This window comes from Lipophrys pholis, assembly GCF_963383615.2.
Source record: "Lipophrys pholis genome assembly, chromosome: 10".
In the NCBI taxonomy this organism is placed as follows: domain Eukaryota; kingdom Metazoa; phylum Chordata; class Actinopteri; order Blenniiformes; family Blenniidae; genus Lipophrys; species Lipophrys pholis.
In genome coordinates, this window is record NC_137640.1 from 7,039,627 (window position 1) to 7,060,847 (window position 21,221).

General features: G+C 40.1%; 2 protein-coding genes across 2 annotated transcripts; both read right to left on the reverse strand.

The window, feature by feature from the left end:
- Nucleotides 1-787: 787 nt before the first annotated feature.
- On the reverse strand, nucleotides 788-7,877 carry ankmy1 (ankyrin repeat and MYND domain containing 1; the record flags this gene model as incomplete). The annotated part of the gene is made up of 19 exons (XM_080473071.1): nucleotides 788-978; nucleotides 1,198-1,352; nucleotides 1,492-1,570; nucleotides 1,710-1,875; nucleotides 2,035-2,136; nucleotides 2,409-2,531; nucleotides 2,685-2,792; nucleotides 2,942-3,043; nucleotides 3,146-3,286; nucleotides 3,639-3,810; nucleotides 3,924-4,084; nucleotides 4,180-4,678; nucleotides 4,899-5,026; nucleotides 5,233-5,394; nucleotides 5,570-5,786; nucleotides 5,871-6,109; nucleotides 6,598-6,792; nucleotides 6,881-7,027; nucleotides 7,629-7,877. 19 exons carry the CDS (start codon nucleotides 7,875-7,877, stop codon nucleotides 788-790), a joined length of 3,336 nt encoding a protein of 1,111 aa, XP_080329197.1.
- A 2,410-nt stretch (nucleotides 7,878-10,287) lies between these two features.
- stxbp3 (syntaxin binding protein 3) lies at nucleotides 10,288-20,725 on the reverse strand. Its single transcript, XM_080473270.1, has 19 exons — nucleotides 20,642-20,725; nucleotides 18,674-18,723; nucleotides 18,472-18,553; nucleotides 18,309-18,385; nucleotides 18,128-18,200; nucleotides 17,927-18,027; nucleotides 17,316-17,461; nucleotides 16,657-16,750; nucleotides 16,283-16,407; nucleotides 16,065-16,163; nucleotides 15,919-15,976; nucleotides 15,753-15,818; nucleotides 15,212-15,292; nucleotides 14,909-15,044; nucleotides 14,470-14,576; nucleotides 14,224-14,322; nucleotides 12,715-12,800; nucleotides 11,803-11,951; nucleotides 10,288-11,580 (listed from the first exon to the last, which is right to left on the reverse strand). The coding sequence occupies exons 1-19, from the start codon at nucleotides 20,685-20,687 to the stop codon at nucleotides 11,477-11,479; spliced, it is 1,779 nt and encodes a 592-aa protein (XP_080329396.1). The 5' UTR covers nucleotides 20,688-20,725; the 3' UTR covers nucleotides 10,288-11,476.
- Nucleotides 20,726-21,221: the final 496 nt, after the last annotated feature.

Sequence of the window (21,221 nt, forward strand, 5' to 3'; positions counted from 1 at the left end):
CCTTGATGGTTTAATTTGTCAATATTGCTGCCCATATCCAACAATAGATGGATCACATCATGATAGCAGTTTATCTAACAGGTGAAGAAACGGAACAAAAGCAAACAAATAATGTCTGAGAAACGACATGACGACATGAACAGCTACGTTAAAACCTTTCAAATATGAAACCATCTGCTGTTAGTACTATAAATTGTTCTATCCGTGATTGAACGCAGGTTGAAAGAAAGTTTAAGTTATACATCAAAGTGTTGAAAATGATCCCTCATCTGAATAGACAAAGAGCAAAAACAATATGTTAAATCTAATCATATTTCATTTTGGTTCATTTAGTCCTCTATAAAAGATGACACTGGACCAGAGTGAACTTGTCCCGCACGGTTGGGAGTATGGACACATAAAAGTACATCAAAATGTTCAGGAAGATGGTGCTGTAACTTTTGTTAACGATTCGTCTCACCGTTTCCGATAAAATCCCCCAAAAAACCTGAAAAACAAAAGTCCCATACAAAGTGGATGGGAGAGGCACCTCATGGTGGAGTTCGAAGGAGAGGCAGGCAAACAAGATTTCCTCTAGAATTTTCTACTTTATTTTTATTGTCATACTTTACTGACCAACGTGTTTCCATCTAAATATTTAGGTATAAATCAACAAAAAAAAAAAAATCTTGTACAAATTCACAGTTTTCTAAGGCAAGGTCAAAAGTACCAATATTATGTCACAAAGAATTGATCTTGGCACAAAGATGTGGACTGTAATTAGGTACAAAACTTATATTTCATTTTATCAGTTGAAGCTGTAGTTTTCCTTCGGGTTGATTGGGATGTCCCAGAGCTTCTCTTCCTTGCTGACTGGCATGGAGACTCTTTGGGATTTCGGGGCGTCACTCGGTGGCCTGGGAGCTGTTTTGGACGTCAGCATGGCAGTCAAAGGTCTGGTGCCTCTCGGGGGTCTCAACTCGGCTCCCCTTGAGGGGCCTTCAACAGATGGGGGATTGAGACAGACAGACAGACAGACAGATGGACATTAAAAACCAAATACATATCTTTTAGGTATGCATTAAAAATGGCTGTATAGGGCGTAAGGTTACTCGACAAGGAGTCGAGTAACCTGTAACCTGTAACCTGTAACCTGTAAGGAGTCGAGTAACCAGAAAAAAAAAGAAAAATTCTGTAATTGTTGGACAGGACCCCCACCTGTCCCCTTCATACATTCTTCCCTGTGATGTTCATCCCACGCCTTCCGTTTGCAGGCAGTTGAGCAGTACTGGACTTTGTGACAGGCGTTACATACACTCAGCCTCACAGACACAGAGCGACCGCAGTAATAGCAAAACTTGAACAGCGGCTTCCTAAGAGAAGGATCACATGTGTCAAGATGGAAATTCACCTCTGGAACAAAGTGTTCAGACACATTCGGAATTGGACCAAATAGAAAGGAAACCAATGAGAATGTGTAGATGCCCCACGTCAGTGTCTTTGTATGTTTACCTCTGGGCTTCTGCTTTCTGTGGTGGTCTTCCATGGCCGACAGTGTTTTCAACTTCTTTTGCCGCATTGCTACCTGTTACTATTTTAAATGGCAAATATAGTCAAAAACACATTCTATGACTCACAGCTAAACTCTAAGAGATATTAATGACTTTCTGCTATTAAAAAACGGATATCCCAGTGACCCTCGAATGAATGAAGTGGTATAAAAGACTTACCGTTTAACTTAAGGAGCCGTTCTCTCTCTGAATTCTCTTTCTCCTTTTGGGCAGCGGCTTCCCTGACAAACTTTCCCATCATGGTCAGCAGCTGATGTCGTGCTTTATGTGTTTCCCTCTCACTTAAGTTTAGAGCATGAAAAGGGGTGTTGGCAATTCTCGCATCCTAATAAATGACATATAAACATACAAAAAGGTGTAAAACTTCACTTTAAAGCACAAAAAGAATCCCAAAGTTAAATCAAAATGTTACAACTGTGTTATTTTTATTTTTTTTACAGTGGACAATATGAGATATTCAGAGATTATTAAACAGCAGTGTTACCTGTTTGAAGGAGTGGTGTGCATAGTCAATCACAGTTCCCACAACATCACCTACTTTAATTGACATCAAGAAGTCAGCGCCAGCATTGGCTAACATCTTCAGCTGGATCAAAAACACAAACGAGTTCAAGCTACACCTTTGGATTAATGAACACAGGGGATCACTTGATACAAATACATTGGCTTGGCTCTGAAACCTGGATTATTGTACTAGCATGTGTGACGAGTAATATAATTGAGTGTGAACACAGGAAGAGTACATAGAAAAAGTTTACAAGTGCTTAATAAATATGTTCATCAGCGGCTAAATAAATGAACTGCATTTGCTAATAGGACTTAACTTTGGAGTTTTAAGAAAACAGTTTCTTTGTGTACCAGTTTAATTTGGTTGCCACCTGAGTGGTAATTGATATTGCAGAGAGCACAGAGAGCGCTGCCCACCCAGGGGCCCAGGGGTATGTTAGGATCTGCACCGCCATTCAAAAGCACCTCCACGGCCTGAGCAACAACAATGAAAGAAAATGTCTCAGACAAAGTGAGGTTTGGTACACTGCGTGTGTGTGTGTGTGTGTGTGTGTGTGTGTGTGTGTGTGTGTGTGTGTGTGTGTGTGTGTGTGTGTGTGTGTGCGCGCACAGGGAGAGGAGTGTTACCAGGTAATTCCCGCTCGCTATGGCCAAGGAGAGGGGTGAGTGTCCACTCCAGAGAAGGTCGGCGTCGGCTCTGTGGGAAACCAAGAGGGCAACCACTTCACTGGCATTCTGCAACGAAACATTAATTTGTTCCTTTTAGTTTGTGTCACTCATGACTAGACTAACCACTTATCTCGTGCTTTAAAGATTTTCAAGGTATATCAGCAACCCATCCTGTTTGAGCCATGGATCCGATGGGTATGACCGTATCAACTGACCTGGTAATCCTCGTCTCTTTGGCATGCCACATGCAGGGCCGTTCGACCTCCTTCTTTCAGATGTGGGGCCTCGTCGCTGCACAATAACTTTGTGGCCTTCATGGCAATCTGCAAAAAAATCATATGTATACTTTCTCCTGATTCAGCATTTATGCAGTGATGAATACATTTGAGAGATTTAATGAGAGAAAAAATGACATATACCCTATCTTGTTCATATTTCTCATCCTGGTCACAGGCCTGTGAGTCTGGGTCAGTGATAGCATGCAGCAGCAGCTCTGTGATTCTGGGACCGGCTTGTCCTGGAAGTGCTGCAGCCACGTGAAGCGGATACAGACCTTTTTTCTGAAATAAAATAAACAAAATAAAATAATTGAGAAAATGCTAAAGAGGACCCAGAAATACAAAAAAAAAGAAAGAATGATTTTTTTTTTTGTATGTACATATATTTGTTGTGTTACCAAACTGTATTTTCATGCTATGAATGGTTTGTATTTCTAAGAAAGACAAACTTCTGCTTCCCAATCAACACACCTGAGTCAAATAAATGGGTTTTCATCCTGCAGAGGCCTGACAATGAGCCTTTCGTACGGGTCAAGTGTGTTGGAGCTGGGAGACTAAAACATGCAGGACAGTAGAGTTTGAGGAGAAGGTTCTGGAAGACCTGCCTCTGAGGAAAGAAAACCTGAATACCTACCTCTGTTGGAAGGGCGATGTCAGTGCGCGCTCCGCACAGCAGTAGTCTTCGTACCGCTTCGATGTCGGCAGCCATAATAGCCAGAAAGAGGACCGGCATGGGCACCCTGGACACATTTGGGTCGGCTCCCCGTCCCAGTAGAAGTTTGAGGGTGTTCAAACGAACACGGCGCCTGATCGGGTCAGCAAAACACGTCATAATTTCACACACACACACACCTAACATTTTTGTGATCCGAACAGAGAAAACGAGGAGGTGAAGTGGGAGGACAGAGCGAGAACTGACTCAATTTTCATGGAAGCCATTTTTCGGTCAGTCCGCTGTGTGTCACGGTCCCGCCCGACACCAGTAGAACTCAATGCTCCTGCTGAGCGCTGCGTCGCTTCCCCTGTGGCTGGAGCAGCTGAGTCAAAGACCTGCTCTGTGGTCGGATCCTCTCCTTTGTCCTTGTGCACGGGAAAAAGTCAACAAAAGAAAAAATAAACGTAACCAGGAAGAAAAAGTGATTTCTTAACAATTAACGAAAAGTTGTCCGGCTAACCTCAGCGTGAGCTTCCCTCCACTGCACGTGGCCCAGCGCAATGTGATCTTCCAACACTTGAACGGATCGCTCCAGAGCAGGCGCCTCCTCATCTCCGCTCTCCTCTACATTCTCCACATCTTCCTCAACTTCTTCCCCCTTCTCTATAGTTTCGTTTCTTGACTCAGTCGCTGTGCTTTTCCTTGGCTCATCATAAATCTCATTATTTTCCTGTGTTTCAAATTCCCCCTCCATAAATTTGTCCTCGATTTCTTCATTTTCCCAAGCGCGATCATTCTGATCAATCTGATTTCCATCCTCTTTGCTCTCTCTGTCATCCTCCTCACGATATGTACACACTCCTTTATTCACTTGTCCCCCTTCATCCTGTGAATGTTCGGAGCATGCAGAGGTCTGCAGTCCATTCCGGTCATGGTAGAATTCACTGACACGCTCATCGTCATCCAACACTTCACTTGTTCTGGGGTGTAAGATCTGCTCCACCGATTCTCTTGATGCCCTTTAAAAAAACAGAAATACCTTATATTATTGTAATCATTTGTTTTAAAAGCCTAGTTCAGAACTAATCCAAGAATTCAAATAGTAAATCTGTAAATACGCCTTTTTCAAGGCCATTATTACAGATTTGCTTTGTCTCATTATCTGACAATGGATTATATCAGAAGAATATTAGAGAATGTACAGTGTAATGTCAGAGGTGAGATTAGTGACACTCTTACCGGGGAGAGAAGTGGCTCTGGCTACCCTGATCTGTCGAGGTTATGTCAGTCATCTGAGGTCTGTTGTTAACAGCAGAATCTTGGATGATCTGCCGACTGTTGCCGCATAAAGATGGAGACTCCAGCAGCTGATGATATATTACAATGGATGGAAAGATTTTGAGAAACGCAAATCATGAAATGAACAGATTTTCTTGGGGAACCAGTAACATTAATCTCGGTGATTACCCATCGGCAATGAGAATTCCATAACAATTAATTAGATATTTAAATAGAAGAGCTTTCGGAGACATTTTTTGGCTGACGGAGATCAATATAAATAAACAAACCTTACCGAAGCTTTGCAGGGCGGTTCAGTCAGAGTTGTGTTCAGACAATGGAAAGGGTAGTAGAGGATGTGGCACACAGCGAGCGCAGACATTCCTTGATGGTTTAATTTGTCAATATCGCTGCCCATATCCAACAACAGGTGGATCACATCATCATGGCAGTTTATCTAACAGGTGAAGAAACGGAACAAAAACAAACAAAGTCTGTGAAACGACACGACTACATGAACAGCTACGTTAAAGCCTTTCAAACATGAACTCATCTGCCGTTCGTACTAATAATTGTTCTCCATCCCTCCTCTGAATAGACATAAAGCAACAATAATGACCATAATGCATTACCGTTGCTGCAATCAGCGCAGTGTGTCCTGATGCGTCTGCTACATCAGGGTGGACGTCACCCGTTTGGAGAATGTGAGACAGTGCCTGCAGGTCGCCTTGTGAAGCGTACCGGATCATAAGTTCTGAACTGACTTCAAAAGGTCCTTTAGGACCAAAACCTTCCCTGTTCAGAGACAGAATGGCTGCCACGTCCCATCCCACACCTTTGGCATGAAGTCTGCGAGAAAGGTACAGAAATATAAAATTAAAATCCAGTCCGGTTCCTGTCAAGCGACAGAAGACATTTTGGAGTACACACGACCTGTGGTTGTTTATGTGAGCCTGCATGCGGGCCTGTAAGGGCAGAGAGGAGAGAGGCTCCCTCTCGTAGCCCTTGTGTGGATTAGAGTCTGACTCCCACAGTTCGCCGTGAAAGAGCTGATCCAGCTCTTTTCTTCGACCAGGGGGAAGTGGCAAGTGGTCACCGTCTGTTGAGTAACTCTCAATGCCGCGGGGAAGGATGAAGCTCTCATCTGACGGAAGCTGGCTGTCTAAATTCACCTTAAGGGGAGGGAACTGAATGGTGTCAGGGTGAAGCACTGTGTTTAAATGGTTGTTCAAAAGAGCAGTAATTTACCTTTGAGCGTGTCCTCGCGTTTGTCCAACTGCCGCTGGATGAAAACTGTTTCTGGTTGGGAGAGAAAATGTAGATGTATTTTAAGTCGATACTTATTTTTTTACAATGAAGATGGATGTGAAGAGAGCTAAGAGAAACACACATACGCACGAGTAATGGCATACTTTTGAATAAAGATGTTTATTTATGGATAAGTCACTTGGATTACTCTTATTTTATTTGCTTGATGTAAGATAATAATGAAATAGCATTCCATGGCTTTTCCTTAACAAACTAACTATATGTATGAACTAAAGAAAAACACCCACCTCTTTATAGAAACATGAATTAATTACCGGCGAAATAATTACTGTAAGCTGTTCACCTGCGGGTCAGACAGTGGTCGTGACATGTGACATGTGACGGCATGTACCTGAGTCAGGGAATCCGTTGTGACGCTTGAGTCCAGGTAGGCGGCATACTCAGGGAACAACTTGAGGCTGAAACAATCGTCTAGACAGGAGCAGAGCTTCAGCAAGCGCTTCCCGAGCCACCAACCCACATCTTGTTGCTTGTCTGGATAACTAATCACACCGGGACCAAACCTCTGGTCAGTGTGGTACAGACCCTGAGGGGAAGGGGAACGTTCACCAAAACAGGCGAATATGTTAAAAACACAATCCAGATGTCTGTGATCCATGCTGAATCCAACGTACCTGAAAGGTGGCTCCATCAGGGAACACGTGTCGTCCATACCCTTCCCTTCTGTTAAGGTAAAACTTGCCAATAAATTTGTGACCTGAAGGCCAATAGTGTGAGGCATTGCCATGTCTGTAGTCTTTATAGTAAGAGCCCTCATAGTACTAGAGGGAAACAAAAGATAGAGAATGTAAAGAATAGAGTGATTACTCCACACCAGAAAAAAAACCAATGCAGAAGTAAAGACACCCCACCACCAATATAAATTGGAAGGATAAAAGCAGGCAGAGATCTCCACTTCAGTCCAATATTAGGACTTTTATGCTGTCAGTTCTATACACTATTTACTTATTTATTAATTTATCAATTTTTCATTTATTTATTTATGTCTAGCTTGAAAATCCATTTTTTTCATTAGTCTTTGTATATTTATAACATGTACACTTACTTAATGTGGGATGAATAAAGTTATATCTTGTGTTTTAACACATACATCCCATTGGTATTGGACTGTTTTGATCATTACTGTTATTTATTTAATAATTATGCATTCTACCTTCTGTTGTGAGCATTTTTAATTACATTTTCTTTTATTAGATTATTTCAATACCAGAGCTCGTGTGATATTTTATTTTCTTTCTTTTTTTTAAATCTTTGTGTTGCTGCAGGATGATGGACCTTGATCGTGGATTAGTTATTTGATCACAGGGTTCTGCAGTTTGCAGAATAAATATGTTCTAGTTGCATCAGAAGGCGTGGTCTTACCTCCCCGTTTCTCCAGCTGGAACGTCCTTTCCCGTGTCTTAATCCGTTCACAATTTCTCCCTCATATCTGGATCCATCATCCCACTGCTTCACACCGAGTACCGGCCGTGTCTCCTCCCCGGCTCCGGCTCCCGCTCCGGATCCCGGGCCGCTGCCTCCACCCGGGTCCACCTGCTCCGCACTTCCTCCTCTTCCTCCTTCCACGTCCGCTGCTCGCCCTCCTCCTGGACACGGTCCCGTCGAGGTCATTGTGTTTAGTTTGGAGGCAGAGAACTTTTTAACAGAGGTCAGATTTGAGGTTTGACCTGGAAGCGAGCGCCGGTTGTCAAGACAACGACGAAAGAGTCCCGAGGGGCGGAGACGACGTGGGACGCGTGCGCAGACCAAAGTTAAGGGAGCGCGTGAAGTTTGTAAATGTGACATTTCAGGTTTAATAAAATTACTTTTACTTTCCAGCTCTCTCACCGGGAGCTAAAGCAGGTACTGAAAATTTGAAGTTACGTACAGCTACTGTTAAATTGTCTTGAATTGAATTGTATTTTCCGTCAATATCGCCATATGATTATGGTGAAATTTACTCAGATATATCTTAAAATTACTTTTGGTACCATCAACGAAATAAATATTATTTTTGTTCAAAACTGTTCATCTTGTATTATTTTTCTATTTATTACGGTCAACTGAAAAAACTGATTCATTCACATAGCCAGATTCCTTGTTTTATATAGTACTTTATTTTTACATGCCATCTATTCTAATCTCCGTCATTTTGTTTTTGCAATTTCTCCATAATTTTCCAGCTTTATTTTTTGGTTTGCACTGAAAGGCATTTCCCTGAATTTCATTGTTCTTTTAGTACAATGACAATTAAGATCCCGATTAGTCTGAATAATTGTTTGAGAAAATTTACAACAGTGAACAGTGATAACAAATTTACTTAACAAACAGCAGAATTATGACTAAAGCTCAAGCAGCAATGAAACGGGTCGTCGCTACTTACTGGACTCTGAGAATGTTATCTGAATCGTAGACAGATGTTGGCAACCTTTAAAAGATGAAATGAAGTCTATCGCTGAAAGTGTGGCGAAACTTTAGTGGTTCAAAGTTGAAAGGTTTTCCCATCCACTTCAATGTTAAAAAATGTTTTCAAAAAGTTTAAATATTTCAAAAAGTTTAAAAGATATGAAAACATTTAAAGAGTGTTTTTTTTTTTATTTGCTGTGTGGTTAAAGTTCTACAATAATCTATTAAAACCTGCTGATCATGAAGGTTTAACATGACCTCAAACATAGATGTTACCTGCTGGGTTCTTTGCAATGTGCCAGCTGACTGAATGACATCCACCTTGGATTATTCCAGATTAAATCCACTGGTATTCTGATAAATTCCTGTTGTCCCGATGTGATTCATATCCCTACCATTCTCAAGGAAGAAATTTGTCTTGCAACAAAGATAGTTTGATCCTATGTTGTGATTCCTAACACACACAGAAAAGGGAAGTGGCTCCTCTCAGATGGTTTGTGGGATGAATAATCAAATAAATTATTCTTAAGATGAGTGAAAAATGTAAGTAGGTCATTGTCCAAGAGCAAGATTATCCATGTTAAGTGGAAGTGCTTGTGTATAGAGACAGTGGCATTGAGTGTGTGTGTGTGTGTGTGTGTGTGTGTGTGTGTGTGTGTGTGTGTGTGTGTGTGTGTGTGTGTGTGTGTGTGTGTGTGTGTGTCACCTGACACTTCTTCCAGTCACTGATATGGGCTGACTTTGTTTCTGCGTCTGTTGTGAATGTAAGACGATACTGGATGGCAAGTTATGAACAAATGATGGGACTTCTGTGACTCCTTAAATATGGAATATTCTGAAATAGTTACTCTTAATATTGGCAAAAAAAACACATAATGAGGTGAATGATTACAGAAAAAGTTGACTGGACCAGGATTTGGTTTTCAGTTTTCAGATCACAAGCTACAGCTACAGCACATGTTCCCGTGACACAGCCAAAGATTTTTACTTTAATGTTCATACAAAATGATGAAATCAGACTAAAATATATTTGATAGCAGCCGTAGTTTCTCCATTTTTCTCCCGACCTTTCAGTCCCACAAACGTTTACGTTCTGGAGCAATAATGTTCATATTTACAAACTTAAAACTGTAAATTGGGTTCTTGTTTTATCTCTAACATGGGATTAAAAACATTTTACTTCATGTGATTTTTATTCAAACTGAAAAGGACCACACTTGATTCCATTACGATTACATATAATGATCTGACACACTCTCCTTCATCAAATAACAAAACTTGGATAAAATAAAAGAGAATATGCTTTTTTATCCTGTGTTCTTATATAAATGGGGATTATAATAAGACAACAGAAAAGTTACTGGTTCCCAATTAAATCGTTTTTAAACTCTCCACGTGTTAAACCATAAACATTTGATCTCTGAATTTAAAAATTGATAAAACAAAAATTAATAGTCAAAAAGTAGATTTTAACCAGAATTTCTTTTGGTGAAACTTTCATGTCGTTTAGATTTACTACACATAAACTGGAATATTTCTTTGTTTTTTCCTGATAATTTTAATTCATAAGTCGTAATAAAGCATCTCGACATATATTTCAGACGTTTTGTGGATTGGAGGCAATATTGCTCACAATCAATTTCACAAGATTACATTTTATTTTAGGTGAAGACATTAAACATTAATTGACTCATTTCAGTTCTTCTGCTTCCAAACTAGATTTGTAGTTGTTCATCTGAACCCAATCTGTATGTATGTTAGGTAGATCCAATGACTCAGAGTTAATGTACATAACTCACTCACCACTTCAAAGATTCAACGCCCCTCTCAAGTTCAACCTTTTGAAATCACAGGAACTATGGACTCATTTGTGCTTTGTGTATCCCCGAGGAGGCAGTTTACCGTTAAGATAGGAGAAGTTAAGATAACATCGACACCTCGGATCTTTCCTTGAGGTTCACGTGTTTAACTAAAGTTCATTGAGTTTTAAACAAAACTTGTTTATCGAGGCGGTTTAGTGGCCTTCTATATGATTTTGTATTATTCAAGACTTTATCCACCATTTTGACTCAATACAAAGATTCGGTTTGCTGTATTCCTCTACATTTACTTTCATTTTTGCAAGTTCCTGAAAGTTATTTCTCATGTGTTAAAGACATTTCCTGTGAATATTGTATTATTATTTTTGGATGCTACTGCAGTTCACAAACAGGGCCATTGTAATTCTATGGACGAACAAAAATGTGAACCACTTCATTCGTTTATTAGTCAGTTGTTCAATTCAAGGAAAAACGTAAATACTCTCGGTTAAAAACACTTATTACATTAGGCATTTCTGAACATAAGTGACTGAAAAGGCCATGAATGACATAACGGGGACTCAGTGCTCACATACAGTATATATACATCAGGTCGATGCTACCAATCATTTTGTCTCCCACCAGCTCGTAACATCACAGGCAAATGCGTTTAAGGACAAAGGCAGAACCAAATAAGCAGGTTAGACAGTTTGTACATAAAACATTTGGAAAGATGAGGTCCGTTAACCTTTATTATGACCCTTATCCACAAATCTCAGCATCATGCTGCGACACAGGTAGCTCTCTGAGGAGAAACTAATTAGTGAAATGACCAAGATAAAAGAGAAATTTCTCCTCATCCCTATTTGAATGCATAAATGGGTTTGAAAAAAAAATGAAGCAGAGTACAAAGTAAATTTCCTTGATGATCCAAACAGGAAGATGAGTTGAGTGCACGGTGCTGAGAAATATGAGACGTCAGGGAAACGGGGAGTTTGGGGAAATAAGGTGCGGAGGGCCGACGTCTCAGGCGTTGTTCCTCTCATCTATGGTGAAGACTTCCACCGGGCCTTTGCTCAGGGCCTTGATGTCCTCCAGGAGGCCGGTGGGAGTCAAAACGTGGGATGAGCCTAACAACAAAGGACGGTCAACCATTAATTAGAAATTAAGACATGAACAGCACATTCTCATGTCTGACTGCGACCAGCAGGTGGCGTGTGACGGCCAGAAATTAAAACCAGCAGGGAGTTAAATTCATCAGCGTCACAAAGTAAGAAACCCTTTTCTGAATGAGCACATGAAAAAAAAATAATACAGCCAAAGTTCAACTACAATCTTTTTCTGCGGCTTACCTATGATGACCTCGCAGGACTTCACTGCCCGAGTGACTTCATAAGCACAGCGCATCTCGGAGTGGGTGATTCCTCCGATCACGAAGATGATGAGGCGAGAGCCGGTCCGGCGTTCGTCCTGAGAGCTGGCTTTGTGCTTCTGCCGGGCGCTGCAGAGCAGAGATACACAACTTACAAATGGTCTTGAAGAAAATTAGAACTGCATGTTCACATATAAATGAAACGGGGGAAAAAATATGCTCACATAAAAAGTACATGGGGTGTGAGCCACCCAAATGATCACAAGGGGGCGCTAGAATATCAGTCTGTCACTGTCTGGCTCCTAAATTTCCTCTAACAGGAATGAAACACTGCTACCTACAAACATTTGAGTAACGTAGAAAAGCATACCAACAATAATATTTGCGGCTAATAGGAAAACAATTAAATAAAACTTTATACTGGCAATGATGACATCATCAGTTCCAGACACGTTTTTGCGCAACTGGCACTGACTGTGACCACCTTTCAGAAATAATGGATTTATTGTACTCTGCTGCAAAGAGACTCTGTAACCAATCAGATGTTTTATTGTCGGTGTCGCATTTCTTTCAGACCTGTATAACATTTTGCACAGTATTGCATGTCTTTGTTCAGTCACAACCGTGAGAGCTGCAGTTTTAGATCTTGCTCAAACATTAACGTCAAACATCCAACTATAATGTTCAGCTTAATTCAACACAAACAGACGACCTCCACCAGTAGGGGGCAGTGTTGTAATATATCCTAAGTCATCTCTTTCAGAAAACAAAGAGAGTTGATACAAGATGTACTCCTTATGTTAGCACACATGGATTTATACACTGTTTTGGCTGTTAATGACTTTTTGTTTACGTCCACTACCTTGTGACCTGATTTCAAACAAAAGCTTACCTGACGGCCCCGGAGCCGTTCCAGGCAGCAGGACTCTCCGACTGGTGTGGCCACTCTTTGCTGTCCAACTTGTTCTCCACAGCCTCCTGAAAATAGGAGAGATGAAACTTTAGTCCCATACGGACTATCTATGAGGTTTTCTTCTTTAGACGTCGATCTGGAGCTTGGAAGGGATATTGTGGATCTCAACTGTTTAAAAGTCACTTTAGAGATTCTGTGTAGTGAAGGAGGCAGTCAAGATGTTGATAAGACATTTCTTTCTACTTTCAACAGCTTCCATTCAACATGAAATAATATTATTTACTACAAAACACAACATAGAACACCCATTACAATTTTGGGATTAATTCACTAAACCACGGGGATAATGAGGCGCGTTTCTCTCATGGGCTAAATGATGAATGTCTGGATCTTTTAACGTGGCTTGAATTGAAAAAACTAAACGAAATAAAATAAACATCTAGTTTAAAGCCACTCACTAAAGTTGTATCCATCTTGTAGTTATCAGATTCTACAGAGACGGTGCTGATTGGTTTCAGCTCATTTCTCTTCTGCCACACAACAAACTGTTTTCTGCAGCAAGAGGAAACGTCTTCACCTCATTTTACAGGAAATCAAGTGCTTGGATGGTAAAAGCTTCAAAGAAAAAACATTTTCTGGGCAGAGTGACAACGAGGAGAGAAAAAAACAAAAACCTATGTCATAAATGCCTTTGAGGTAATGCTTTCTATCTGTTAAACACAGTATTTGTTACACTGACGTTTTAAAGTAAACTCAAGATTATAAGAGTTGTGTTAACTTCCTTTGTTCTAAGATCCTCTGAGAATCACATGTTGTATCTTTCTGAGCCGTTTATTACAAAGTCGGTATGAGTTACAGAATGAGATTCAGTAAAGATGATACGTTCACGTGAAAAATGCACAGGAGTTTCTGGGAGGCGAAAAGCTTTCACCGGGTGATATATTATTTCTTTCTGCTTTATGACTCGTGTCACTTTTCCCCAACTCAAAATGAAAGCAGAAAACTTTTAACAAGACAAGAACGAAAGGGTAAAAGAGCCGACTGTATTTTCAGAGAGGTCTCATTCGACAGCAGGGAGTTGAACAAAGCAGCGGGTCGTGGTGACGTTCGTTTCAACAAAACCTAATCTCACTTTACAGCAACGACCTTCTTTTGGGGAACATATTTACCAGACAATAAATGTGTTTACGGGTCAGTAGACTCATAGAAAAAACAAACAGAAGTATCACCTTCAGGGAAAAACAAGAGCGGGAGCCTGATTGTTCTTCTAGATGTTCAGACGTTGTTTTTTCACAAGTAGATGGAACAATGGAGAACAACACTAAACATATAGGTGACACTGTTTATCAGATGACCTGAATCTGATAACCTCCTTCTGCGCTGCTTTCATCGTTGTGTTCATTTTTCCTACAGACGCCGTTCACCGGTCACATGTTTAGGGGGAAGGAAAACAGCAAAACCCGGATGTTATCCGGTGATTGTCCTGACCTCCATCACATCTTTTATGACAGGCGTCCATCTCGACAGGTTGTATATCCCGTCCTGAGAACGTTCTCGTCGGGTTGGTTTGCGGCTGAAGAAACTTGGCTACAAACAAAGGGAAAAGTTTGAACGCAGCGATGAAGACAATACAGAAAAAGAAACGGCGATTGAACCATGTATACAGACTTCCAGTCAACAGCGACGATGAACGTTGGATTGAAAGCGTAAAGTTTTGGTTTTTTTTTTCTTTACCGACGTTATGATCGGTACGCCCAGTTCTTTCCAGTTCAGGATATACTCTCGGTCGTCTTCGATCTTAACGTGTTGGATAAGTTTGTTCAAGTTCTCGTCCGTCGTTCCTGTGGACATACAAGCGAGACAGTTAAATCGAATGATCACAGCTTAGTAGGAGTTCAACTCTTTGTCAAATAGCTTCTCGTTCAACAACAACTGTAGTCAACAAAGAACAATCACATTATATTAAGGCCCAGATGAGTTAAAAAAATAAAATAAAATAAAATAAAAAAAAAAAAAAAAAAAAGTTTGTCATGTGTACGCAGAACAGATGAAATGTTTACTTTGAGAACGACGGGCCAGTTTACAGAAAAGTTTAGAAGCAAATCAACAGAAATCAATGATTGAACAACGGCTCAGCATTTTTCATCCCGTTTGGACGAGAAGGCTGTCGTACCATTGAGGCTGAAGATGTAAAGCAACACGGCTCTGATCTTGTCATGGGTGCTGTATGGGTGTAGCAGTACGGGCAGCAGAGTCCTCATAGGATCCTTCACCTTCACGCCCTCCACATCTGAACCTACTGCGAGGTCCTGCACAGAAATACACAGAGTAATCCGTCAGTGCATCATTACAGGGAGGAAAAAGTCCAACACAGCCTCAGGTGGAATCAGCATCTACTTCTGACATGATGAGGCTTTTCATTGAGCAAATCTCTGCTTCCTAAACCACCAAAAACTTGAGACGAACACAGACAGACCTGTTCGGCTTTGCAGAGTTTCTCCACGTTTTTTGAGAAATCTCTCATGCAGTCCTCAGCCAGCTGCAGATGAACCGTTTTCTGCAGATGAAGACAGAAATGAATAAAAGGGAATTAAGATCAATAACACCCAAGAAGTACTTTGGTGAGGTTAATGAAGTGTAAAAATAGTTTTCATTACAGGATATTTATCTGATCATTTCTCAAAATGATTCCAGTCTATTTGGTGTCTGTCTATAAACAAGATGAAGACTCGCCCACATGATGACGGGCTGTCGAGGCACCACACCTAACCACTACATAATCACTGCCTGGCTCTGTAATAACTGGTTAGAAGCTACTTATTCAAGAAACCAGTGGCATTACCACGACCCTAGAAACAATATGCAGTTACACTCTGGATCACACCGAAATTTATTTCATTGATTTAACCACGCAAGTCAAACGTATTCCTATTTATAATGACAACCTGGCAAAAAGCAAAGAAGAGAGGGAAGCCGCTAAGAGGAGAATGTTTTTTTTAAGTCTTAAGAGTTCATACCTCAGTCAGCTGTTTACGAAAAGCTGGCATCTTCTTCATCATTTGGGACAAACTGCTGATTGTGATCTGGAGATAAAGATATTATAAAAGAAAAGTGTTGGAAACAAAGATTTGCTATTTTTCATGTATAAAAGACAACGTACAGAGGTTCAATAGTCCACAATACCTTCCCATCTGGTTGTTTCTTGCTGGCAGCTATCTCTTTTACCATCTTCGGGATCTGTCTATTGTGGGATAAAGACGAAGTGAGTCTATTGTGGCTAGCCACCGGGGGGGGGGGGGGGTGACATCACTCAGATTTTGCACACTCACTCTGAAACCTCGGCGATGTGCTTGTGCCTCAGCCGAACCCAGAGCATGTCATCCTCATTGAGCAGCGCCTGCTTCTCAGCACCATCTTTAGTCTTGTACCTGATCACATTACACAGAAAATAAGATTCACTCACAAGTATGAAACTACTCTACGGATATAATGTGCATCGAGTAGATTTTTCTGGCATGCGGAGACGCAGCAGATGAAGGTTAGTTACTTGTAAGTGTCGTTCTGGATATCAATGAGGTCGTAGGCCATGGCCTGGTAAGTCAGCTCGTGCAGGATGGGGCTCACGGGGTCAAAGCCTCTTTCCACTATAAGCAGCTGGGCTTGAGTCTTTCCCTGGTGACGTAAATAAATTCAGGTGGAAACAGTTACCGTTTCTTTTTCTCCTCTGTTTCAATGAATTCACTTCATACAACCAACACAAATGAAATTTCAGCTGAAGGGCATTAAAAGTCTGCAAAATGCACGAGTTTCCTTAACGTGGCACCTTCAGCCCAAAGTAGTTCTCCAGTTTCAAGGTTCAGTTACGTCCCTGAGCTAAGACTTTGTTTATTCTGTCAACAGTCCTTTTCTTTCCCTGCTCACCTTTTTCTTCCCACCGTCATCCAGCTCAAAGTATCTGGCCAGCTTGTTGTCCACCAGCTCTGCAAGGGTTTTTGCATTCTCCATGTTGTTGTCTCTAGCGATGGAAATAATTGTTTTTCCATGCGTTGTCACATTAGTTCTCAAAACAATTTCAGCAACATCTATTTATCCAGCAAATGATTCAGCCAGCAAACAGCAGAAATATTTAGTCTAGCAAAAGAAAATGAAAAGTTCCTCAAAGTCAATGTTACAGCCTTCATGGTCACATTCTCAGTATGATTTTTAATTTAATCTAAATTAACCAAGTTTACATGGACAAACTGTTTTTGTATGCAGAATTTCATATCACCCCAAACAGTCCAATCGAAACCATCTGCTTCTACTTAGCTTCACAATTTCAATATTATAATCATAATAGTCATCATAATTTGTAATTTGTTTACATCTGTAAATCCATGCACTATCCACATGTTTTGAAGTACAGTATGGCCACTCAGAGTAACTCTTTCACACAAATGATTGATGAATGAGGTCAGACAGCAAGGAATACCACTGAATTCTTTTCTCGTGAAGCTCATCTTCTCTCACAGTTAGGAGACTCATTTTAAGCTCTCAGCATTAAAAAAAAAAACTCAGAAACTGAATCTTCTCTGGCTTACTTCTTATATCTGACCCCTGGGTACTCATCCAACGTGGCACAGAGCGTGACGAGCTGGTCCGCGAGTGTCACCAGTGTCTTCGTTTTGTCCTGACTGTTGGGTCTGTAGATGCTTTTGAAAGCCCCAGGATTATCACATGTAAACACCTTAATAAAAATAAAAAAGAAAGAAAGAAAATAATAATTCATAAATTAATCAATAGAAGAAAGAGGAAGAAAAATATATATATTTTTTGTAAATATTTTATCAAACATGTCATACTTTAAAAGTCCAGAGTAAAATACATTAATGTGAAAAAAAACTAAAACAAAAAAAAACAAACGAGAATAAGGAATCATTATTTATATTGTTTTCAAAATACTGGGACCAATTTCAAGCCACCAGGCTCACAGTTCGTTACATCACAGCTTAAAGCTGCCAACGCCCATTTAGGATTCAACGAGAGCATTAAAAAAAAAAAAAGAAGAACTCTCTTCCTTTCAACAACATGACCTAGAACACACTTCATTTGCTCTGTGAACAAGTGATGATGTAGTCTGTTTTGTAACGGTCAGTTTCCTCTTTTTATCCAAACTAGAAAGAAGCACACTGTACAAATTGTAATCACTTACTTGTGCCTCCTGAGGCATGAAGGATATGTTAATTTCCTTACAGACACGTATGTACTTTGCACAGTACAGCTTCATGTTGTTGAACAGGTCATCAGGGCAGTCTGAGGGAACAAGATGCTTTTTAATCACACTGTGGCTTAACACATTTGTCGTCGATTTGTAATTGAAGTAGTTTTACTTTAAAACTTTTCTGCTACTTACAGTCAGTAAAATATACATAGGCTGCTTTGTATTTTGGTTTGGGCTTGAAGTCAGCTATGAAGGCCTCCACGCTCTGAAAATAATAGGATTAGATAGGAAAACATGAGTACGCGTCCCAAAAACAAATTTCAAACTGCAAGGGTGAAAACTTGAAGAGCATTACTGATCATTAGAAGCAAACCTTGGCATTTGGTGTCATGAAGTAGATGGCCTTCATTTCTAAAACGGGCTCTCTGCTTCTGTATAAGTCCTCCACGACTACAAATACACGCACAGACACTTCAGTCAGTTTCAGCTAAAACCTGTGTGATGTAAATTGAGATTTCACTATATTGAAAACTTACTTGTGATTTTTTCTGACATCAAATCGGACATTTTGCAGCATGATGAGAGGAGCTTGGTGGTGAAGGGGTCGAGAATCAATATCTGTATTGAAGATAAACCGGTCACTTACAAGGTTCTTTACAATCATACTGCAGTACATCCAAGTTTAAATTGTAAAGTGTCATGCTGCTATAATCTATGTGTTCTCTGTGCTGACCATACCTTCCATACTTCAGATTTTCTGCAGTCTGTAATAATTGTGTCTTTTATTCCTAGAAAAAAAACACAAAGCATGATATCATGAAAACCAACACTGGAAAGCAAACACAAGGAGACTGGAGAAGACATGAGGAGGTGTGAGGTTTCTGTTGTGGACAGTGATTTCAATTTTAAGATAAAGTGTCTACTAGCAGACATCTGTTGGCGTAAAAAAGGATTTTGTTTTAACGAAGTACCCCATGCCTTTGTGTATTATTCCATTCACATGAGTCCCCATTAAAAGAACACAGAAACACATTCATTGTCAGGCTCCCATGCATGAACAGAAAAGTGATTCCAGCATAAGTCCGACGACATATTACCAACACAAAAAATTACCCAAATGAAACTGAAGACGTAAAACAATCCCAAATAATAACAGAATCATGAAGAAATGCAAAATATTGAGACATGAAACAACCAAACTGAGGCGCAAAGAAAAGCTTAGAATAAAACATTTTTAAAAATCATCAAACAAACCCAAAAAGCATGCTCTGATAAAAAAAGACGCGAAAAACAAAACAAAGAATGGAGCAGAACTAACTCTAATTGAACAACACAGAAGGAAGAGTAATGGAAAAGTGATGCGAAAATACATACAAAAAACTTTGTTGATAGAAAAGAAAGATGGTGTCATTGGTGCCTCTGTCAAGCTGCGTTTCTAATTCTAAATATACAACAAGCAGAGTTTCTCTTTCTATAAATCGGTGTGTTGGGGCCTGTTGTTGTATAGTTCACCGATACAACCTCGCTTTAATTAAAGAATCAGTGCAGTTGTAGGCTCTCAACCATGTCTGAAGACGTTTAGTATTTTCTTTTCTACACATTTCGTTTCCCATTCTTATGGCCAGGGATCACAGATAAAAAACTAACAAAAATACATCTACAATTATCATAATGTGTCTTGTTAAGTTGTACAAAATCAGTCATCCTACAGTCTGTCAATCAATTTCAAGTCATCAGTGAACACCAGAAACCAAAGATACTTCCCCACACAAACAGCGAAAAAGTACAGCAGAGGAATATAATTAGGTTGCATGTCCCAAAAGGAGTGGGAAGAAGTATAACTAATAATTCTATTTTTGGTCTTCCATCAATAAAGTGAAATTAGACCATATACAACATGTAGGCACATATGATCACAGTTAATCTTTATATCGTTTACAAAAATAATATCTTGATGTCTTTTGTTGAACAGTTTTATGTTTGGATATTTTTGATGTCCACATTCAGATTTTTCCATAGTTTCACTCCACATACGGAAATACAAAACCTTCTCCTTGTTGTGCAAGCATTACTGGTCCTATAAGTATATTGGCCCCTTAGATTATAGACTTCTTATCTGTCAATAATAATTTTTGAATATTTCGTGGTAGCAGGTTGGTTTTATTTGTTTTTTTTTGCTTTGAATGTTATTTGTGCTTTTCCATATCTTCCTACAACTGGAAACACGAATGAATACGTTCCTTAGATTAAACCTTCACCGAAGGTGTCTTGGTGCCACCAGACGCCGCTGAGAAGGATGATTTTCGGACAAAAACCGCGGACGTCAGCAGGTTTTAGTGTCCGTTCATGAGAGCTGATCTCGGGCAGAAATGAGGTGGGGCTCCCGGGCGATACACAGTCACCACACACACACACAGCAGGCGAACAACTCTCAAACATAACTTTCAGTCCGCTTTTGAAAACTTTCATGGATTCGCACTAAAGCTCAAGCCTGAGAAACGTTGCGAGAATAACAAAGCAGAATCAAAACAACGTGACAGACTGAAACTGACTGTTTTCCTGTCACTCCGAGATGCGAAGTCATAAAAGAAAGCGACAACGCGGAATTTCCACCAATAAACCAAGCAAACATCTAAACGAGAATGTGTTTTTTTGCTGTTTTTGTGTTAAAATGCAAATGCCACGCTCATGTTGGGGTAAACTTACTTTTCCAAACTATTCTTTTCAGCCCGTGATCCGAGCCCGTTGCCATCTTGGATTTTTTTCTTCTTCTGCGCCTCTTCCTGTTGGCCCCGCGTCGTCACGCTATGACGTCATCGGCGTCAACAAGTGCGCGTCGGCTCGTGGTTCTCTTTTAATAGTCGTTCTCTTTCAAAATTCGTTTCGGTATCTCACTTCTAATATATATATATATAATGTGTATGCGTATGTAATGTGTATTGATATGTATGTGTAAGATGTTTATCTTTGTATTTGTTGGACATTTCAAACTTGCAAATTGTCAGAAATGTACCACTCTGACTAATTCATTCAAATGTAAATCTCTTACTTCTGAAAATGAAATGCATCGGGATTCTGCAAAACTTTTCCCAAAATATCAATTGAGCAAAAGCCAAAAACAAGCAAAAAAAAAAAAATAATGCTATTATTTATTTTGGATGTGGTGGCTTGGAGATTAGAGAAGCATTAAAGGTTCGCAGGTTTGAGTCCCACAGAAATGTCACCACTGTGGGTCCCTGAGCAAGACCTTTGACCCCCATCAGCTTACTGAAGCGATGTAATGTGG

What these genes read in the sequence shown, in the direction of transcription:
- stxbp3 (XM_080473270.1), bottom strand. Translation starts at nt 20,687, where the DNA reads ATGGCAACGGGCTCGGATCACGGGCTGAAAAGAATAGTTTGGAAAA. An exon ending in CTATGTATATTTTACTGACT is followed by an intron (nt 18,028 to 18,127) that starts GTAAGTAGCAGA and finishes TTGTTCCCTCAG; the next exon opens with ACTGCCCTGATGACCTGTTC. An exon ending in GCGTACCGATCATAACGTCG is followed by an intron (nt 14,323 to 14,469) that starts GTAAAGAAAAAA and finishes CTTTGTTTGTAG; the next exon opens with CCAAGTTTCTTCAGCCGCAA.